The 21,942-nt window shown below is 42.5% G+C and overlaps 2 protein-coding genes across 5 annotated transcripts in view; both read left to right on the top strand.

Moving 5' to 3' along the window:
- The window catches only part of LPCAT1 (lysophosphatidylcholine acyltransferase 1), a 111,612-nt gene extending 99,133 nt beyond the window's left edge, over positions 1 to 12,479 (top strand). For 2 of the 4 annotated variants that reach the window (XM_085890207.1, XM_085890212.1), the window contains exon 14: positions 11,547 to 12,479. In XM_085890207.1, coding sequence (XP_085746333.1) covers positions 11,547 to 11,557 — 11 coding nt within the window. In that variant the 3' untranslated portion in view covers positions 11,558 to 12,479. The other 2 variants (XM_085890205.1, XM_085890210.1) reach the window with 2 other exon arrangements.
- A 6,023-nt stretch (positions 12,480 to 18,502) lies between these two features.
- Positions 18,503 to 21,942, top strand: part of LOC147024039 (sodium-dependent noradrenaline transporter-like) — an 86,772-nt gene continuing 83,332 nt past the window's right edge. Inside the window, exons 1-2 of the mRNA XM_085890203.1 lie at positions 18,503 to 18,744; positions 19,058 to 19,497. Of these exons, the coding sequence (XP_085746329.1) occupies positions 19,164 to 19,497 (334 nt within the window). The 5' untranslated portion in view covers positions 18,503 to 18,744; positions 19,058 to 19,163. The remainder of the gene's footprint in view (positions 18,745 to 19,057; positions 19,498 to 21,942) is intronic.

Here is a 21,942-nt window from a genome sequence, read left to right as displayed (position 1 = left end):
CAAGGAAGGGGACTTTCACTCAGAGAGTAGTTAATACACGGAATGGTCTCCCTGGAAAGGTAGTGGCAGCAGAAACAGTCGATAAGTTTAAATTAGAATTAGACAGGTACTTGGAAGTTATGGAGATAGAGGGGTATAGGGATGTTGATAAGACTTTTCGGTAGTTTGAGTATTGATGAGTGATTATGTACGGAGTGCTGTTGGTGGGGGTCTTGTTACGGGGGGGGGGGGGGTTGTGTGGTCGATGTTGTGTGTTTTTAACCAAGCTCATGCCCCATTAGTCCTGCAGCATAGTCTGATATTTCAGATCAATTGTTCAAATTTTCATAGAAGCACCAAAATTGGTACACATATAGAATAATGTATTCCGAACAATTCTAGATATGGAACCACCCGAGACTGTGCCTTGGTCATCTTCGGCGACCATTTTCCAAAATGGCCGCCATTCGACTTTAGCGAAATTGGCTACATGCTCTTATTTTCTTATTGTATTGGTGGTAGATATAAGGAAAGTGTAAAATTCAGTAAATTGACCATGAAAAGGCGTATTCAAATATTATGAGCCAGTATTTTCGTTAAAAACGCCATTATTTGATTTGTAAATTGCTGCTCTCCTGAAACTTTTCGCTGAAAAGTACCCATTATTGCCTGGAGAACAAGAGTCAAACGATATTCATCACATTCAATGGGTTTGGAATCAACAAAAATTGCATTATAGATTACATACTTTACAGAAAATGTAGTCAAATTATTGCACACTTCACTTTGAAGCGGCTACGGTTTACTGTCCACTACCATTCTACCAGGACACATGGTACACGCATACATCAGTCTAGTACAATATGAGTTTCTGAGCTCAAGTGTACTGGCTCTGGATCAAGAAGTCAACACTTTTACAAGCAATGCGACTTTGCATTTGCACATTTTTAGCTCGGCCGATATCTCAGTTTGTGTCTACTGCATCTCTCTACTGGCATTTTCCTTCACAAGCACACAGTCCAGTGCATTGCAGATTAGCCTTCTTGCATTTGCAGCGGTTTCCACAGCCTTTTTTGCAGCCGCACGACACCAGCTGGAAGCAGCTTTTTGAAGCCTCAGAGAGTGTGGGCCAGAGTGGAGTGTGTGCACTGCATGAAAAGGTTTATGGTGCTCCTATGACCGCACCAGTCCATATACGGACGTCAACGAGGCCAGAAAGAAACTCTCCGTCCAGCGCATCCCACCTTCCTACGATGCTTTGGAACAGCATGTGAAGAGATCAGTCTTCCAGGGTGGCTATGTCTGGGGGCAGGTCTTGGTCCCTCAACCCATGCTTCTGTCACCAACAAGCTGGGGCTGGCGGAAAACGGAGGATGGGTCCTACGAATCGCTCTGGACCACACTCCCTGAGGCTTCAAAAAGCTGCTTCGAGCTGGTGTCGTGCAGCTGCAAAAAAGGCTGTAAAAACCGCTGCAAATGCAAGAAGGCTAATCTGCAATGCACTGGACTGTGTGCTTGTGAAGGAGAATGCCAGTAGACAGATGCAGTAGACACAGACTGAGATATCGGCCGAGCTAAAAATGTGCAAATGCAAAGTCGCATTGCTTGTAAAAGTGTTGACTTCTTGATCCAGAGCCAGTACACTTGAGCTCAGAAACTCATATTGTACGAGACTGATGTATGCGTGTACCGTGTGTCCTGGTAGAATGGTAGTAGACAGTAAACCGTAGCCGCTTCAAAGTGAAGTGTGCAATAATTTGACTACATTTTCTGAGTTTGTCATTATCACGATTATCAGTTCCCTTTTCAAAATAGAGTAAAGTATGTAATCTATAATGCAATTTTTGTTGATTCCAAACCCATTGAATGTGATGAATATCGTTTGACTCTTGTTCTCCAGGCAATAATGGGTACTTTTCAGCGAAAAGTTTCAGGAGAGCAGCAATTTACAAACCAAATAATGGCTTTTTTAACGAAAATACTGGCTCATAATATTTGAATACGCCTTTTCATGGTCAATTTACTGAATTTTACACTTTCCTTATATCTACCACCAATACAATAAGAAAATAAGAGCATATAGCCAATTTCGCTAAAGTCGAATGGCGGCCATTTTGGAAAATGGTGGCCGAAGCTGACCAAGGCACAATCTCGGGTGGCTCCATATCCAGAATTGTTCAGAATACATTCGTCAACATATGTACCAATTTAGGTGCTTTTATGAAAAGTCGAACAATTGGTTTGCTATGCTGCAGTACTATTCATGATAGATCTTCCATTCGGAAATGTTAAGCCTTATTAACTTTATTTATGAAAATTATTGCATTGTCCATGAAGAAATATTCCAACTCATGATAGATTCCCAGGAGGTTTATTATATATTTGTCACTGTGACGTCATCGGCCACATTTTCATCCATTTTTCACTAAAACAGAGTCAGATCGTTTTCGGATCATTTTTCAGCAAATAGAGCATTTTCACTATCTTAACACTTAATTGGGCTGGCAATATGGCCAAAATGTAGGCACACTTGCCTCTCGGTTGTCTGTCGTTTGTTCGAATCCCGACCCAGGTATAAAATGTCACCTGTGTTTCACAAACAGGGTGATTCATCAATATGTGTCGTCCCTCGGATGGACGTTAAACGGCTGTCCCGTCTGCCAGCATTACCTAATGGATGTTAACGATGCCATTGTCCTCCGCAAAGACTCTGCGAGCTATCACCGGCACCATCAACAAATTACAAGTTCCTGCGATGACTTCTTGTGTTCGAGTCATGACCCCGTTCAGGATTATAACCCATGTCATCTAAACTGTTTCGCCAGCACCGACGCTCTGCACAGAGCATGGTTCCATGATCCCTTCAGACCTCATGTTTAATGACGTCATATAGCGTTTAATGACGTCATGGCACCTGTATTGAATTTTTATTGTGTCGTAGCGCCTGGAGTAGCGTTTGATCATGTCATGGCACCTATATTAATGGTTAATGACGTTCTCTTGGCGTCTGTTGGAACGTTTACGTCACACAGTGTTTAATACCCTCATTGATGTGGTTAATGACGTCATTGCACCTGTTTTAACGTTGACTGATGTACCATGTCTCTGTGTTGCAGAGCGTTGTTTCTGCCGAAGCAGTTTCTTGGCCAAAGAGGCGGTTTGCCATCGCTCTACCAGCAGTAGTTAGGGAGGGATTTTGTAATTTGTTCAGTGTGCCGGCGATAGCTTGCCTAATCTTCGTGAAGCTTTAGCATCCACCAACTTATGCCAGCAGATGGGACGTCCAGCTTTACATGCAACCAACGGACGGCACACACGATGATGAATCACCCACAGTCCCTTTCGTATTAACGGTCAATGACCAGTGCGACCACTCCTTGGCTTTTTTCACAAGATCTTGGCTATTCGTTGTTCACCTTGGCGTCTTGGTTTTCCAAAGGTTTTCTTGGCGTATAGGATTTCTTTTATCGCTTTTCCCGAAACCTTGTGAATCCTTGGCTTTTTTCATTGGCTCACCTTGGCATTTATGAAAATGAGGAGTGGTCACACTTAATGACGTCACAATGCCTGTAGTAACGTTTAAACGCGTCACAGTGCCTGCCTGTGTTAACGTGAATGCCTCATTGCCTCAAACTCAGTGACCTCGCATTGTGAACACTTGAAGACCCCCCCCTCCCCCCAACTTCCCCCTACGTGAGCATGCACTCGTAGCCTGAGCGTTTCGCCACGAACGTGTGAGGAACCTGTTTTATGGTCCATTCGGCGAGATGTATGAACCATCCCATGAATATTGATCTCCCCGCTCTGTTTCAATAATCTGTTATTATTCCCGCGCGAAATGCCTGCCAGTCCAATCACTCTCATCCCACCTCGAACAGCTGAGACCAAACGTCCGATTGTTCGAAATGGTGCTTGAGTTTCACTGGGGGAGGATGGGGATGAGTGAGGCTGCGCTTGCGGCACGGACAACCTGATAGTGCGCTACTCACGGACTGTACGAAGGCCACTGCTGCTCGGTTTGAGTCTCGTTTATTCAGCTGCCCGTGTTCCAATTTGCTGCTTGGACCGTTGTTGAAAGCATCGGAATTAAAGGTCCGAGACGCACACCCTTGATAAAGTGTGCGTGGATGGGGTATCCTATGAAACCCTATTAAAAGTGAAGTCAACTGATGTTTCGTTCACTGATTGGAATGTTGGACGAACCCCAGGATGTTTCGTGAGCTTATCTGCAATTGGAATTTCAGATAAGGTATTGTCATCGTGCTCCGTCTGTCCTTCTCCTATTTCGACTTCTCAGGCCAAACCGCTGGGACGATCCAGATGAAATTTGGCAGCAACGTTCCTCACCTGACTGGGAACAGGGATTGCAAGGCTCCTTCTGGTCACGTGATTTTCAATAGGTCAAAATGGTGCACCTTGGAAATTCATTCAAAAATCTTCTCCAGACCCACCAGTCAAAATGCGGGTGACCCTCGTATAACGCGTGTTCTGATCACGTCCTTTCGCTACAGTGGGGATTTAATTCAACATCAGCAACTGCCTTACGTCATCCGGTGTGAGTCATTGGTGCTCCGTCATACGAGGTCATGTTTTCTGGGATTCTCCCAAGATTAGGAAACGATATAGAAATTATGAGTAGAGCAAGAGACGTCAACCAATGGCTGGAAGAATGGTGTTGGGAGGAAGGTTTTACATTTAAGAATCGGTGGGAATCATTTAGGGGACGAAGGGAGTGTTTCCAGAATGATGGCCGTGTGTTAAATAGAAAGGGGGCGGCAAGGTTTGCAGTGGGAATTGAGGAAGGAATTGAGGCTTTTTTAGGTCAGTGGATGGTGGAGAAGGTATTAAGGAAGGAACTGATGATGTAATTATGATGAGTAAGACCAGGCAAGGAAATATAATTTCAGAAAGGGAAAAGTTAAACATATTCTATCCCAATGTCAGGAGTTTAAATACTAAGATGGAAGAGCGTGAAGCCAAAGCAGATAGCGAGGAGTATGACAAAATTGCATTGAGTGAGACATGGTTTAAGGAGGAGAGTAACTGGAGGACAGGATTAGAAGGCTACAAGGTGTATCGGTGTGATCGGAAGGAGAGAATAGGAGGAGGAGGAGTAACAATCTGGGTAAAGGACAGCATTGTATCAAGGGAAAGGGGTGATGTTCACGTGGAGGATTCTGTACGGGAAGAGATTAGAGATTGTAAAAACAGTAAGATACATGAACGATGCTTTTATGGGTCTCCGGGTGGGAAGGAAGAGGAGGAGGAGGAAGGAGGAGTACATGAAGAATTCAAAAGGGCATACGGTAAGGGAAGAGTATTGATTATGGGGGATTTTAACTTTCCAGGGATAGATTGGGTCCAGTAACAGGGAAAGGACAGAGCGGATGAGGATTTCCTAGTCTTAGTCAAAGATTGCTTTTTAACCAAGTTTCTAGATGAGACCATGAGGGGGAGTGCAGTGTTAGACCTCCTTCTAAGTAACGATCCCAATATGGTGGAGGTCGGGGAGCATTTCGGAGCAAGTGACCATAACTTTGTGTGTGCAAAGATTCTGTTGAGGGTTAGAGTTCAGGATAGCAGGGTAAGGCTATTCGATTTCAGGAAGGCAAACCGTGACGGTATGAGGAGAGAGAGTTGGGTGATGTAGATTTGGAGACTCGAACAACAGGACAATCAGCATCAGAGAAATGGGAAACCTTCAAGGAGTAAATGTGTGGAGTGCGGAGTAAGTACATTCCAATGAGGTGTAAAACTAGAAACAGAAAGAGACCAGGGTGGTTGAGTAGTGACATAAGGAATGCTATTAAGGAGAAGAAAAAGGCATTTATGAGGTTTAAAATCATTATCGAAGTAAACAGAGGCAAGATAAGAAAATAACTCAGGAAGCCAAAGACAGTACGAGAAGGACATGGCTAAGAATATTAAACATAATAACAAGGCTTTCTTTGAATATATCAGGGGAAAAGAACAGGTTTGGACCAGTGTGGGCCCATTGAGGAATAGCACTGGGAGAGTGGTTCGTGATGAAGATGAGATAGCAGGCTTATTAAACAGGTATTTTACTTCAACTTTTACACAAGAACAGTCAGGAGAATTGCCAATAGCTGAGAGTATCTATCGAGGAGGTGAGGAAGGGCTTTTGCAGAAGATCCAGGTTGGAGTGGAGGAAGTAAAGGAACAGCGAGGTAATCTAAGAGAAGATAAGGCTCCAGGTCCAGATAATATGCACCCGAGAGTATTGATGGAGGTGGCTGAGCAGATAAGTGAGATCTTAACGGATATTTTCAATCGCTCACTGGAATCAGGACAGGTATCGGAGGATTGGAGAGTAGCAAATGTAACACCATTATTTAATAAAGGATCCAGAGAAGAATTGGGAAACGAGACACAATAGTTTGACTTCAGTTGTGGGGAAGGTGTTGGAGATATTAATGAGGGATGAGGAACCATTTAAATAAATACAACCTAATTAAAGGTTGTCAGCATGGGTTTACCAAAGGTAGTTCATGTTTAACAAATCTTTTAGAGTTCAATGAAGCAGTGCCTGGGTGGATGAAGGAAAGGCAGTGGACATAGTATACCTATACTTTAAGAAGGCATTTGGTAAGGAACCACATCGGAGGTTGTTAGCCAAAGTGAGGGATTGTGGAATGGCTGGTCAGGTGGTTAATTGGATTGCAAACTGGCTTCGTGATTGGAAGCAAAGAGTGGCTGTGAGTGGAAGGATGCAAGTAGCGGGGTGCCTCAGGGATCAGTACTCGGACCATTGCTATTCATGATTTACATTATGGGATAAAGAGTAAGCTTTCCAGATTTGTAGCTGACACGCAGCTTGGAGGTGAGGTGGATTGCAGAGGGGGTGGTGATCAGATTCAGGAAAGTATTGATACTTGTATAGATTGAGAAAGAGATTGGCAGATGTAATTTAACCTGAGCAAGTGTAAGGTGTTGGGGATGGGAAAGAACAATGAAAATAGAGATTACAGGATGTAAGGGGTAATTTTGGAGCGTGTGACACAGGAGAAGGATCTGGGGGTGGTAAGAGAGATGGGGGGTAAGCAGGTAGCACAGTACCAGGCAGCTACACAGAAATTTCATGAGGGCCACATCTGGAATATTGTGTGCAGTTTTGGTCACTGCAGTTCCGGAAGGACATCGATGCCATCGAGAGGTTTCAGCGCAGGGCTACGAGACTGATTCTGGGGCGAGCTCGACTCAGCTATGAGGAGCAGCTGAAGGAGACGGCTTTATTCACGAGAAAAAAGGTGGTTACGAGGATATACGATGAGATGTTTGAGATAATGAAAGGTAGAGATAAAATAAGTGCAGATGAATTATTCAACAGAGTAGACAGTGATAGGACCAGGGTCCATAGCCTGAGAGTATGGAAGAGGAGAGTTAAGACGGAAGTAAGGAAGGGGTCTTTTACCCAGAGAGTAGTTAATGCATGAAATGGTCTCCTTGAAAAGGTCAGGGCAGCAGAAACAGTCGATAAGTTTAAAGTCTAATTAGATCGGTACCTGCAAATTATGGAGATGGAGGGGTATTGGGGTGATGACAAGACTTTTAGGTTGTTTGAGCATTGATGGGTGATTGTGTGCATGTGTGCGGAGTGCTGTTGGTGGGGGTCTCGTCAAGGGGTGTTGTGTGGTTGATGCTGTGTGGTTTTTACTTAAGACCGTCTACGCCCTTACTCCTTCCCCTGGAAAGAAGAAGAAAAAAATCTACGAAAAAAATCCCACCAAAAACACTTGATTTAAAAAAATTAATAAACATTTTGCATTTTCTTATTTTGATCTTGTGTTGATAAATTAGTGTGGGGTTGATGTGGCTCAGGCATGATGGGCTGAATGACCTCCACCTGTGTCTAGTTTCCTTGTGTCATTCTGGTGAATCGTTCACTCACAGTGGACGCTTTTTCTGTGCTACGTCATTCTGAGCGAGTTGTTCGTGATTCCTGAAAAGTTCCAAGGTGTATCGGGAGATGGATAATATACTGAAATGTTTCAAGGAGGTCGAGGAACAGAAAATGAAGGCAGCCACTCAAGTCTCCATTATGAAATTATTTTAAAACAATCCCAAGTGAATCAGCCTCCATGTCATCTTCTGAGACTCCAACCTCAACTGGCCAGCCTGGCACACCTGAATATGCCTGCCACAAGCAATATGTACAGAATCCAACCCCAATCATGGTAACAATTATTAAAAAGTAATTCATGTTAATGTTTTTATTTGTTATACGTTTTAATGATTCATTGTTTACTGATTTTTTTTTCTTCTATTTTTAAGATTTTTATCTAGGTCTTCAACTTTAAAAGGTTGAAATCTTCCCCATTTGGACATACCCCATTTTTACGTGTTGAATATTTTCCCAATGACACATTTTCAGATAACAGCGTTTCGCGGGAACGCATCCCCTGCATGATATGAGCGTCTCCTGAGCTACCAAATTTGGGTTGTAACATTAGGCCACAGTAGGGATGTTGAATTGCTGGTCATGCCGATCATGTGACCGGAAGTGTGTCAAAATGGCTGACTTAGTAAATTCCTTCAACAATCTTCTTCTTCAGACCCACCAATCGTAATGCGAGCAAATTTGGGTTACACCATTGGGCCATGGCCCAGATAAGTCACAGACCCAGTAGTCATATTTTTCATTTTTGTCCTCCAGAACCGATAGGTTTCTATTACAAGAGGAAGCTTGTTGTGCAGAATACACTCGGGTCCATGACAATGTCCAAGGTGTTGGATGTGACATTGTATTATACAGTAGTTTTATTCACAACCATTATATACGAGCAAATACAACTCGTCGCTTCACTGACGGAAATATTAAGAGAGGGGAGGGGTCTGTGGGAAAGGAGGGGTAGTTTGAGAGGGAGAGGGAGAAGAGTGGCAAAAATGAGGAGAGGGGAGAGAGGGTTCCAGCAGTTGTGATGTCCAGTTTAACGGCACACACATTGAGGAAAGTGAAAAAAAACAACAAACTTTATAATGAAAAAATAATTGCAGCCTGTTTCAAGTCGAGGCATGGTTGAGCCAGCCAAAACAAATGGTGGCTTCAGACCCTAGCTCAGTAACCCAGGATGTACATTAAGACCCCGTTGAGAACAAGGTGGCCGAGAATGCGCCTGATAAAGGATATAATTAAATAAGGCCGTTGATTATCTTCAAAAATGTTTTAATTAACCGAAATACCCAATTTTCACTCGTGCACTTCCTTGGCATTCCCTTAGTATCCCTGCAAAGTTTCAGGCTGCTAGGTTTCATGGTTGTGGAGTTATGGAGGAGACACACACACACACACACACGCACGCACGCACGCACACACACGCACACACTGAGATTTATTAGTTTTGACATATAGTGATGTTGATGCATGTTGTGTCCATTTTTTGCTCAAACTGAAAACAAAAAAAGTTTTGTTTTGAACAATTACTTTCACAATGCATGTGTCCTGTCCATCATGTACTTAATTGTACAATTGTGTAAAGTATCTCTCACTTTTCATTGTTTCCTTTAATCTATGGGATACCAATCACTCATTTGATTCCTAAGAGAATACGAATCATCACTTGTGATGCAGAGAAAAACAAAAATAAAGGAAAGGAAGGAACCATAATTGTGGGAATGAAGCCAATCTGAATGAACTCACAACTTTAAACTTTTGTTTGTGCAAGTTGTAACGTGTGCAAATTATTTGTTAAACAGAAATGTCACAAATACTTCACGAGGTTGTTTATTAATCTTTAATAAGGGAGTTAGTGCCAAGGGCATATGTATTGAGTACTTTTTATGGCAACGTGATGGACCGCGCGTACACTCAATGACTGTAAGTGTATCTGAGCCTCTCAGCACTCGGTACAAAGCCTAACTTTCTGTTACACACTGCCTATATGTTCCAGGTGAGACCAGACCACAATGACCTAATTCAAATGTCATGTTAGAAATGTGATTTTCACTCTTTGATGACATTGACCAATAACTCTGGAATTAATCATTTGAGAAAAGGGGGGTGGGGGGGGAATGCATTATATTCTTTAAATTAAGGCACATCAAATGTATCATTAACAGGATTCTCTGAGGTCCTGTTTTACCAGAAAATGACGTCAAAAGTGACGTTTTCACATGCAATGAAATTGTTGCCCAAAAAAACCCATTTTCCTGTGTGACTAAACAAATCTGACTTGGAAATTGACTTGACCATTTTTAAATCTGACCTTACTAAAAATCACAATGACTGAAAATGTGAACATTTAAAGAACTCTTTATATCTCAAAAACTGGGCTGGAGAAATCCTTCAAAATGATTTTGTTGAACCCTTTTAAAACCAAAATGATTTTGTGGAATCCTCTTTAATACCAAAATGATTTTGTGGAATCCTTTTTAAAACCAAAATGATTTTGTGGAACCATCTTTTAAACCAAAATGATTTTGTGGAATCCTCTTTAAAACCAAAATGATTTTGTGGAATCCTTTTTAAAACCAAAATGATTTTGTGGAACCATCTTTTAAACCAAAATGATTTTGTGGAATCCTCTTGAAAACCAAAATGATTTTGTGGAACCCTCTTTAAAACAAAAATGATTTTGTGGAACCCTCTTTAAAACAAAAATGATTTTGTGGAACCCTCTTTAAAACCAAAATGATTTTGTGGGACCTTCTTGAAAACCAAAATGATTTTGTGGAACCCTCTTTAAAACCAAAATGATTTTGTGGAACCATCTTTAAAACCAAAATGATTTTATGGATTCCTCTTGAAAACCAAAATGATTTTGTGGAACCATCTTTAATAGCAAAATGATTTTGTGGGACCTTCTTGAAAACCAAAATGATTTTGTGGAACCCTCTTTAAAACCAAAATGATTTTGTGGAACCTTCTTTAAAACCAAAATGATTTTATGGATTCCTCTTGAAAACCAAAATGATTTTGTGGAATCCTCTTTAATAGCAAAATGATTTTGTTTAACCCTTTTTAAAACCTCAAAAAATTATTTTGTGGAATCCTCTTTAAAACCAAAATGATTTTGTGGAATCCTCTTTAAAACCAAAATGATTTTGTGGAATCCTCTTTAAAACCAAAATGATTTTGTGGAATCCTCTTTAAAACCAAAATGATTTTGTGGAATCCTCTTTAAAACCAAAATGATTTTGTGTAATCCTCTTTATAACCAAAATGATTTTGTGTAATCCTCTTTATAACCAAAATAATTTTGTGGAACCTTCTTTAAAAAAAAATGATTTTGTGGAACCTTCTTTAAAACAAAAATGATTTTGTGGAACCATCTTTAAAACTAAAATGATTTTGTGGAATCCTCTTTCAAATCAAAATTATTTCGTGGAATCCTCTCAAAAATCAAAATGATTTTGTGGTTCTTCAGATTAAATTCTTCAGATATTCACTGACTGAATGGGGAGAAGAGCAACAAAAAATGTACATGATTAATGCAGAATTAAAAATGTACAGTGTGGTAATGTCAAAATATTCTCTCACACACTCACTCACACTCACACCAATCATCGATGCTTTACAATTTCGCCTTTCTACTTTTCCTGTATGCAAGGTCGTCAATAATGTCTTCAGACTTCGTCCTAAGTCCTTCTCCATCAAGATGACGGCTAGGTGTGACAGCTTGTCCTCTGACATTGTAGAGTTCAAGTAACTTTAATATGAGCTTCAGCTTTGAGAAAGGGTGTTCTGCAGATGCAGGGTTGACTGGCATCGTTAGTAAGACCCTCAGTCACGTGTGGACATTTGAATTAGTGTCAATGAGGGATGTTGAGAGGTACCAATGAGAATGGTGGCGACGGAGCAGCCACGTTCCACCCGAGAGCGATCGGGGAGTCATCCCCGGCACGAGTCGAGGCTCATCAAGAGGATCGGAAGCCTCCCTCAAGTGAAACCGCCATTTACTCCCGGAGAGGTCGACGGATAATACCCCCTCGCCGACTCAATCTGTAAAGGGGATTATCGGCATCCTCGATGCTCATGCTCCTATATGCTCGTTACATAATATATCGATGCTCATTACCATGCTCCTCCAACTCAAAATAATCCTCACTGCTTGGCATGTATGCTTCTGTGGTTTAGATAGTTCGCGTTGCTTGAAATGTATACTCCTATAGTGCTGAAGTAATCATGGTGCGTTAGTTGGGCCTCTAGTTACATTTTAAAGACGGGGAAAATGTGGTGAATTGAAGGTCGTGACGTGCGATCACATGTTGCACGGCTCGAGCACGGAATAGATAAAGCTAAGGTTCTGCTCGGTCGGGGGGATTGTCCCAGGGGCATTGTCGTTTACGGCGGCGGTTCACTTGGTGCTCGTTGAATGGTGAGAATTGAGAGTATATCGGACTCCGGGCTTATACTGATTTATTTTGCGGTGATTAGTTGCACGTGTATACCTTACTGCTTATGTACTCCTTGCTGCACCTGTATCCCCTGATGTGCCCGTAGAAGCGGCTTCAATCAAATGGAATAAAGCCTACACTCTGAAGGTTCTTCTCTCGTTTTCATTTCAGCAGCCATCTTGGATTTCAAAATTGCCTGATTATAGCAGCCATCTTGGATTTCATAATCGCCCTATTATAGCAGCCATCTTGGATTTCATAATCGCCCTATTATAGCAGCCATCTTGGATTGGAGACACAACCACCACCATTTTGAAATCCAATATGGCCGCCCCAATCTGTTGATTTCACCTTGGCTCCCTCGTTCCAAACACACCACCATCTTGACCTTGCACTTATCCACATATTCACCAATTGTTATCATCCATATTACAATCACATTCATTTGGTGTTAATCAATCCCGCTATCATAACCGCGAAAGAAGTCCAAGGAATGAACTCGATAGCTGCGATCACAAAGCAATCGTCAAGGGTAAGCCTCCCCCAACTGGCAATCGCCCAAGACTTACCCTTGACCTGTGATATAATGATGGCCCGTAATCCAATAACAGCCATATTTGTTTTTCGGACTACCATATGATCTTGATCTACAACATCTCTGGATGGAGTTTAAATTTAAAAAATGTCTCCAGCTACAATCTATCCATAAAACTCAACATCATGAAAATCGGAAGAAGATTATTCAAGTTATGCATCAAAAATGTGTTTTTTTGTTAATTAGGTCACAATCGCAAAAAGTAGGTCAAGAACACGAATCAACTAGAACGTCCCTTGGTAGAGCGCGTACCTCCATCTGGCCAAAGTTTACTTTTTGTTATGTATCCCACTGATCGGCCGGATCTGGTTCGGGAACTGAACGAAAATCGAATCGGCTTGTTCTTGTCGCCTAACCAACTCATCCACCTAGTTTTGTCAAAACTCGTCCACAACTTTTTTATATATTTCACTTTCACGAAATATATCATGTGATGCATAGTTTTTGGTCCCATCTCTCAATGGTGAAGAATCATTTGAAAAATTAAATACATTCTTGAATCTGGATTCGTATTTGATTCTTCACCAAAATAACAAGGAAATCCGATGTAGGTGGAGGCCATTCGGCCCATCATGCCTGCGTGAACACCACACCAATCCATCCACACAAGATCCAAGGAAGAAAATGCAAAAATAATGTTTTTAATTAATGGAATAAAAAAACTTGTTTTTTTTTTTTGTTTTGTAGTTTATTTTATTTTTTTGGTTTGTTTGTTTGTTTGTTCGTCCTTTTCTTCCCCTCGGGGAGGGGGCATTGGCTTGGTTAAAAACACACAACATCAACCACACAACCCCCCTTGACAAGACCCCCACCAACAGCACTCCGTACACAATCACCCATCAATGCTCAAACTACCTAAACGTCTGATCAACATCCCCATACCCCTCCATCTCCATAACTTCCAGGTACCCATCTAATTCTAATTTAAACTTATCTCCTGTTTCTGCTGCCACTACATTTCCAGGGAGACCATTCAGTGCATTAAATACTCTCTGAGTGAAAGACCCCTTCCTTACTTCCCTCTTTACTCTCAGGCTGTGGCCCCTGGTTCTGTCACTGTCTACTCTGTTGAATAATTAATCTTCACTTATTTTATCTCTACCTTTCATTATCTTAAACATCTCTATCATATCTCCTCGTAACCACCTACTTTATAGTGTATAAAGCCCTGTCTCCTTGAGGCTCTCCTCATAGCTGAGTCCAGCTTGGCCCAGAATCAATCTAGTAGCCCTGTGCTGAATCCTCAATGGCATCTATGTCCTTCCAGAACTGTGGTGACCAGAACTGCACACAATATTCTGCATGTGGCCCTCACTAAATTCCTGTACAATGTTAACACCACCTCTTTTAATTAAAATTTGATCCCCCTCCGAATACAGCCGAAAACACTATTTGCTTTACCTATAGGTGCCTGGTACTGTGCTACCTGCTGACCTCCCATATCTATTACCACCCCCAGATCCTTCTCCTGCGTAACACGCTTCAAAATTACCCCTTCCATCCTGTAATCTCTATTTATATTGCTCTTTCCCATTCCCAACACCTTACACTTGCTCAGGATAAATTACATCTTCCAATCTTTTGCCCAATCTATACAAGTATCAATCCTTTTCCTGAATCTGATCACCACCCCCCCTCTGATATCCACCTCACCTCCAAGCTTTGGGTCATCCGCAAATTTGGAAAGCTTACTCTTCATCCCATAATCCAAATCGTTGATGTAAATAATGAATAGTAATGATCCGAGTACAGATCCCTGAGGTACCCCGCTGGTTACATCCTCCCAGCAAGACATCCTCACACTCACAGCCACTCTTTGCTTCCTACCACTAAGCCAGTTTCCAATTCAATTAGCTACCTGACCAACCACTCCACAAGACCTCACCTTGGCTCACAACCTCCGAGGTGGAACCTTATCAAATGCCTTCTTAAAGTCTAGATATACTATGTCCACTGCCTTTCCATCATCCTCCCAATCAGACACTGCTTCATAGAACTCTAAAAGATTTGTTATACAGGAACTACCTTTAGTAAACCCATGCTGACTACCTTTAATTAGTTTGTATTTATTTAAATGGTTCCTCATCCATAATTAATATCTCCAACACCTTCCCCACAACTGAAGTCAAACTATCAGGTCTATAGTTTCCCCAATTCTTCTCTGGATCCTTTATTAAATAATGGCGTTACATTTGCTACTCTCCAATCCTCCGGTACCTGTCCTGACTCCAGGGAACTATTGAAAATATCCGTTAACGTCTCGCTTTCCTGCTCAGCTCCCTCTCTCAATACTCTCAGGTGCATATTATCTGGACCCGGAGCCTTATCTTCTCTTCGATTACCTCGCTGTTCCTTTACTTCCTCCACTCCAACCTGGATCTTCTGCAAAAGCCCTTCCTCACCTCCTCGATAGATACTCTCACCTGTTGGCAATTCTCCTGACTGTTCTTGTGTAAAATTTGAAGTAGAATACCTGTTTAATAAGCCTGCCATCTCACCTTCATCACTAACCACTCTCCCGGTGCTATTCCTCAATCGGCCCACCCTGGTCCTAACCTGTTCTTTTCCTCTGATATACTTAAAGAAAGCCTTGTTATTATGTTTAATATTTTTAGCCATGTTCCTTCTCATACTCTCTTTTGGCTTCCTGAGTTATTTTCTTAACCTGCCTCTGTTTACTTCGATAATGATTTTAATCTAATTCCATTCCTGTTATTTTAAACCTCATAAATGCCTTCTGCTCGTCCTTAATAGCATTCCCTGTCTCACTGCTCAACCACCCTGGTCTCTTTCTACTTCTAGTTTTACACTTCATTGGAATGTACGTACTCTGTACTCCACACATTTGGTCCTTGAAGGTTTCCCATTTCTCTGATGCTGATTGTTCTGTCATTGGAGTCTCCCAATCTACATCACCCAACTCTCTCCTCATACCCTCAAGGTTTGCCTTCCTGAAATCTATTAGCCTTGCCCTACTATCCTGAACTCTAACCCTCAACAGAATCTTTGCACACACAATGTTATGGTTACTTGCTCCGAAATGCTCCCTGACCTCCACCTCCTCCACAAATTGAATCAATTTGTCCTTGTCATAGACCCAACCTCTCCACCAAATTTTGTCCGTAACTTTTTGAAATATTCTGTTCACAAACAGACACGGATGAAAACATAACCTCTGTCCACCTTAGGTGGCAGAGGTAAATATCAGGTGCACAACATCAGTGCAGGTCCACTATTATGTTGCAAGAACATCTTGGAAGGCCAAGCGGTCTTTGATTCGAACTGTGTTGGTATATCTACCTGATATGTACCTCGAGGCAATTCACATTCAAAGAAAGACAGAATCACAGACTAGACCAACCAATGTACTTGCAAATCTTTGATTTCTTTGTCTGTCTGTCTGTTTGTCTGTCTGTAAATCAATCGCCGACAGGTCGCAATTTTAAACCGATCTTCACGAAATTTCACCAAATGGTAGAGTTCGGCACAAGGAAGGAGCTTATTGATTTTGAGGCAAAAAGATGAAAAGGTCAAAATATACCAAAGGACAGCAACGTTGTTATATTTCTAAAATCATTAATTTTCATCCGATTGACTTGAAATTTGAAGATTTTCAGATCACGTTAGTGAATTCAACCACCGATTAATTTTGAGGTCAACATTGGCCAAAGGTCATCAACGAGGGGGCAATTTCTAAAAGTCTCAATTTTCATCCAATTGAGTTTAAATGTGAACAGCATTTTCATATCAGGTCAGGTCAGGTATGGGAGCATGCGCCAGAGCAGCGTGACACTGTTAGTCAAACATGACACTGTTAGTCAAACTGTTAGCCACTTTCTGCCGTACTCCAGGGGCCTCCGTCTGGCCATCCCCCAGGCAGATGCCAAGCCCATCCCCATCTCCTTGAGACGCCGATCAACCTGCTGCGACCACAAGGCACATGGTCGGATCATTGGCCTCCTCCACTCACGAGGCTCCCTCACTGAGAGAATCTGGTGAGCAGGATCAGCATCAGGAAAACTAGCCAAGTGTCCATTCAGCCACAGCTGACGCTCACGGACTATGCAGGTAACAAATCTCATTTGAGTCTCTCAGCAACCGCTCGTTGGACACAAAGTCAGACCAGCGATAGCCAAGGATTCTCCGAAGAGATCTGGTACCAAAGGAATGAAGTCTCTGTCTCAGATCCTTCGTCAGAGTCCAAGTCTCACATCCATAGAGCAAGACTGGAAACAGCAAGGACCTGAAGACTCAGACTTTCGTCCTCCCACACAGGTACCAGCAGCACCACACCCCATGATCCAGTGAATCCATGACTCGCCAGGCCCGACCTAGACGTCCGTTGACCTCTGACTCACAGCCAGCAGAGACATGAATATCACTGCCAAGGAAAGTGAATCTCTCCACGACCTTAACATCCTCACCACAAACAGGCACAGACAGGACAGCAGCATCCAAGATGTCATTGAAAGCCTGGATCTTGGTTTTGACCCAGGAAACCTGTAATCCCAGCAGCTCCGACTCCTCATTCAGCACCTCGAGGGTCCCCAAAAGGATATCTAAAGTCTCGGCAAAGATGACTGCATCATCTGCAAAATCAAGGTCAGAGATCTTGACATTCCCAAACGATGCACCGCAGCTTGATCTCTCCGACATCCTCCCTAGAATCCAGTCCATGCAAGTGCTGAAAAGTGTGGGGGCCAGTACACACCCCCAACGAACTCCAGTAACAACTGGAAATAAGTCAGAGATGGTACCACCACATAATTTGCATATCAGATCACTGCCTTCAACCACCAGTTATTTTTTTATGGTCTAATTTGTTTTAGGGATTTCACAAGTATCGTGCTCTGCACGACGTATTGCTTGTTTGTCAGTGAGCACGATATCTCAACATATTAAGGATGGATTCAGACGAAACTTAGTGGACAGGTTGGATGTGTGGCAAGAACGAATTGATTCGATTTTGGTGAAGATCGAGATCTGGATAGTTGAATTTTTTTATTTCAATGCGATTCTTCACCATTGAGAGATGGGGCCAAAAACGATAATGTAGCACAATATCTCAAAAAGTTGTGGATGAGTTATGACAAAACTTGGTGGATGAGTTGGTTCGGTGGCAAGAACAAGCCGGTTCAATTTTGGTTAGGGTCTGGAATCAGATCCTACCTATCAGTGGGATATAAAACGTGACCAATTGAGCCTGGTGGAGGTACGCGCTCTACCGAGTGCTGTTATAGTTGCTTCTCGAATGGACGTCAACCCGCACTTGCTATTCCATCACAAGAAGTCGGAAACTGAACCAAGTTTGCCGAACTGCAACCCCTCTCCAATTTGGAGATCGTTCAGAGCGTTTATTCAAATCGTTTCAATACTGCATGTCTCAATGACTGAAGTCCACGCAGTTATCCTTCTTTACCAGACAAATGGTTCTCTGAAATTGTATTTCTATTTGTGGTTGTCCTGCTGCCACCCCCTCTGTCTGAGTGACCGGCCCTGTTTGTGCAGCCCGACAGAGACCACTCCGCCCCTCTGGCTCCAACCCCCACCACTGAAATTTCGCCAAAATGGGGACTCTCGCTCAAAGTCGGTCCGCTCACTCCGCTCCAGCACCTTTGGGCTACAGATCCACGAAACCTGTTTCTATACTTGTATCTCCTCCCACTGGTCCGAAATGATCTCTCGCTCAGACTTTGGCCAGTCACATGCTGGACATCCAAAAATAAGGTCATTTTGACCCAATCCGAAAATCAAGTTCGCCTTCACGAGTTCCACTCGTTTCAACTTCGGACACATTTAACGCAACCCTTACCAAGGTGAGCAAAGCGTCGTCCGTGTCGAGGATGAGGAGCCACCACTTTGGTCGTGGCACCTGCGCCGTTATATCATCTTTCGAGTTCAACAAATTCGTGGAGTTTTATGATATGCTTCATCTGTTCTCATTCTGCTTCCAAACTCTCGAAATCTGATTCGTGAGCCAGTCCGATCCGGTGTCTATCCGATTGCATTGAACATTGTAAAGCATTCGATGGTAAATTGCCTCCAAGTCCACGGGGTTTTGGTCGCAACTGTGAAATTGTGTATTCCGTCCCATTTCATAATATCGGAAACCTTTTTTGTCACCTGCAGGCGAGTCGTGCTGGAAAAGCACAGGTATTTACCCATCGACTTTTGCATCCGTTTGTTTGTCGATCAAGATCTGGTGTGCAGACGTTTGTCGATCAAGGGCTTGATTATGCAGTGGCCCATGATGCCGGATAGGAGTGAAGAAAGGACATTAGTGAATGATCAGGAGGATTCTATGGCTACGTCCACTGAACCGATCCCAATGGACGGGATACGCATGAAGAAACTGAACGGAACGCAAGAGTTGCAGACACACACCTCGGCGGTGATACCTGCGAAGGCCACGCCGGGTCGTCTGCCTGGCGCACGGTCACAGCAGACCAACGTGGGCGCACGAGAGACCTGGGAGAAAAAAATCGACTTCCTGCTGTCGATCATCGGCTTTGCAGTGGACCTGGCGAACGTGTGGCGCTTCCCTTTCCTTTGCTACAAAAACGGAGGTGGTAGGTGTAAGCGTGGTCGACTTTCCAGGTGCACCTCACCCCGTTCGATCCACCGATGTCCTCCGGAGATACTTTTGTCGTGCAATTTGCGAACGCAGCTTGGTGTTCACGGTACATTTTGTAAAAGGGTGTTATTCATATAGCATGGTATAATATGCACCTATCGGGGGACATTTAAAATAACTTTACTCGAATAAATATCCAAGCAACAAAAGATAATAGAAAGTATGGGGGAGATACCAAATTCAAAAGGCACAACTATACCTGGAGTGTGATGAGTTTGTGAAACGAACATAAGTTGTATTCGTGGTGCAGGTGTGTTCATAGGTACCCCATGTAGATATAGCGCAGGGCCAATTGGAAGTATAGTTTTGTTGCGCACTCACTGTAGGTTCTGGAAGAGGTGTGAGATGGACTATGGTCATGCGATGCAAACAAGTACAAGGGCACACAATGTACGGCACGCAAGATAATATTTAGTGGCATGCAAGATAATATTTAGTGGCACGCAAGATAATATTTAGTGGCACGCAAGATAATATTTAGTGGCACGCAAGATAATATTTAGTGGCACGCAAGATAATATTGTGGCATGCAAGATAATATTTAGTGGCATGCAAGATAATATTTAGTGGCACGCGCAGTAAAAGTCTAATCAACAGTGAAGAAACTAAGTTGAAAAAACCCGACTTAAAAAACTGTACTTGACAGCTTTGTCAATCTATAAAATAAAACACAAAAGCTTTCATTGGTTCGTATAATTTAAATCCTTTATATAGAAAGGGGTTCAGTTTGGATTGTGTGCCACTACAAATCTTCGCATCCTATATCTCCCAAAGGAAGCGTGAGGGGAGAGTAGGTAGTGTAACGGGACATTCCTGGGGTGATACAACCCACCAAAACAGAAACGTGTTTCAAGTTTAAAGAAATAAAAAAAAATGCGCAAAGTTTCAGGCTGCAAGGTTTCATGGTTTTGTAGTTATATTATAGATGAGACACTAACACAGACATTGACATTTATTTGTATCGATGTATCTGACTGTAAAATCCTCTTTATCTATTTGCTGACAACTGCACCCTCTGCTGTGACGTCCCTCATCCTTCAAACAGACAGGCAGACCACAGCAATCTCTTCCCTCTCTTCAGACATTAACAAAACCACAAGCTCATCAAACACTTGGAATATGTCTTTCAATCCAGTCAAGTCTCACACTCACACTGTCTCTCTCTTTGTGAAAGGACAATCTGCCAAACCTTCCTGTCTACCTTCTTAATCCTCCTGAGGAAGTTCAGTCGTTCAAACTCTCGCACTTCCCCCTCCCAGGTTTCTGCAGGGCACACACGGTTCACCATTAACCCCCTTCCGGTGAAAACACCTAAATTCGGGATCACTGCTCACTCTCCGCTCATCCGTTCCTCTGTTTTTCCCGGCTGTGGGATCAACTTCCACATTCTCTTCAATCCCATTCTTCCCTCCATCTTCTCCACAGCCAGTCACCATCATCTCAGATCACCCCCCCTCCCCCACCCCAAATCCAAAACCGTGATCTTTCCTACCCTCCAACTCCACCCCACACTCTCCTCCTTTAAATCCCCAGTTTTTCCATCCTGAGAGTTGGTTTCTGTGTCCGTCTTGTCCACCCCATGTGTCTGCCCCTTTCCCCCATTCCACTCCACCCCCATTATTTATCCAAGTCTCCTATTCTGTCCTTCATCCTCGCTGTTGGTGTCCTGTCCCCTTTTTCTGCTGTTCCTTTTGTTCAGTTGCATCCTCATCTGTTCATTGTTCTCGTTCTTATTCCAGTTCATTGTGGATTCGTTTCCCATAAACTTAGTCATTGTGGACTTGATTCCATTGTACGGACTAGTTCTTTTTACATTTTATGCAATTGTTCTCTCATTCCCTGTAAATTTTACATCCCTGTTCACTAGTCTCCCTTTACGTTTTTCAATTCTATCCCTCCGAAGGCCAGGCTCTCAATGATTCAATAATTACTGCCAGTCTGTTTTTTTTTTTCATGAAAGGTCGACATGCACTGCAGTGCCCATTCATGTATAATTGCAACATGATCACATGATGTTGTGTAAGCCTTCAATACAAATTTAAAAAGGAGAGTGTTGAAAATTGAAAATTAAATCCAAACCAGACAATCAGATGATGCAGCAAAGAGACTTGGTCTGGAGAACACATTGACAAATTCATTAATAAAAAAAAATTCCATTTGTTGTTTCAATGCTTTTATTTTCGTTTCGTTTTTTTTAATAAATCAGATAATTTGTTAATGACCACAATCATCACGTATAATAATGATTCGTTTGTTATTTGAATTTTGTGTAGTAAACAATGGCATCATTGATTCAATATTTTTACTTCGCCACTTGATTTTCATTGTTGTGATTAATTTTGTCACCTCATGCAGGTGACTCCACAAGGTGCAGGGATAA

This window comes from Eptatretus burgeri, chromosome 7 (genome assembly GCF_056783735.1).
Source record: "Eptatretus burgeri isolate ZD-2024b chromosome 7, Ebu_testis_v1, whole genome shotgun sequence".
Lineage (NCBI taxonomy): Eukaryota > Metazoa > Chordata > Myxini > Myxiniformes > Myxinidae > Eptatretus > Eptatretus burgeri.
This window is presented reverse-complemented; position numbering and strand designations above follow the sequence as displayed.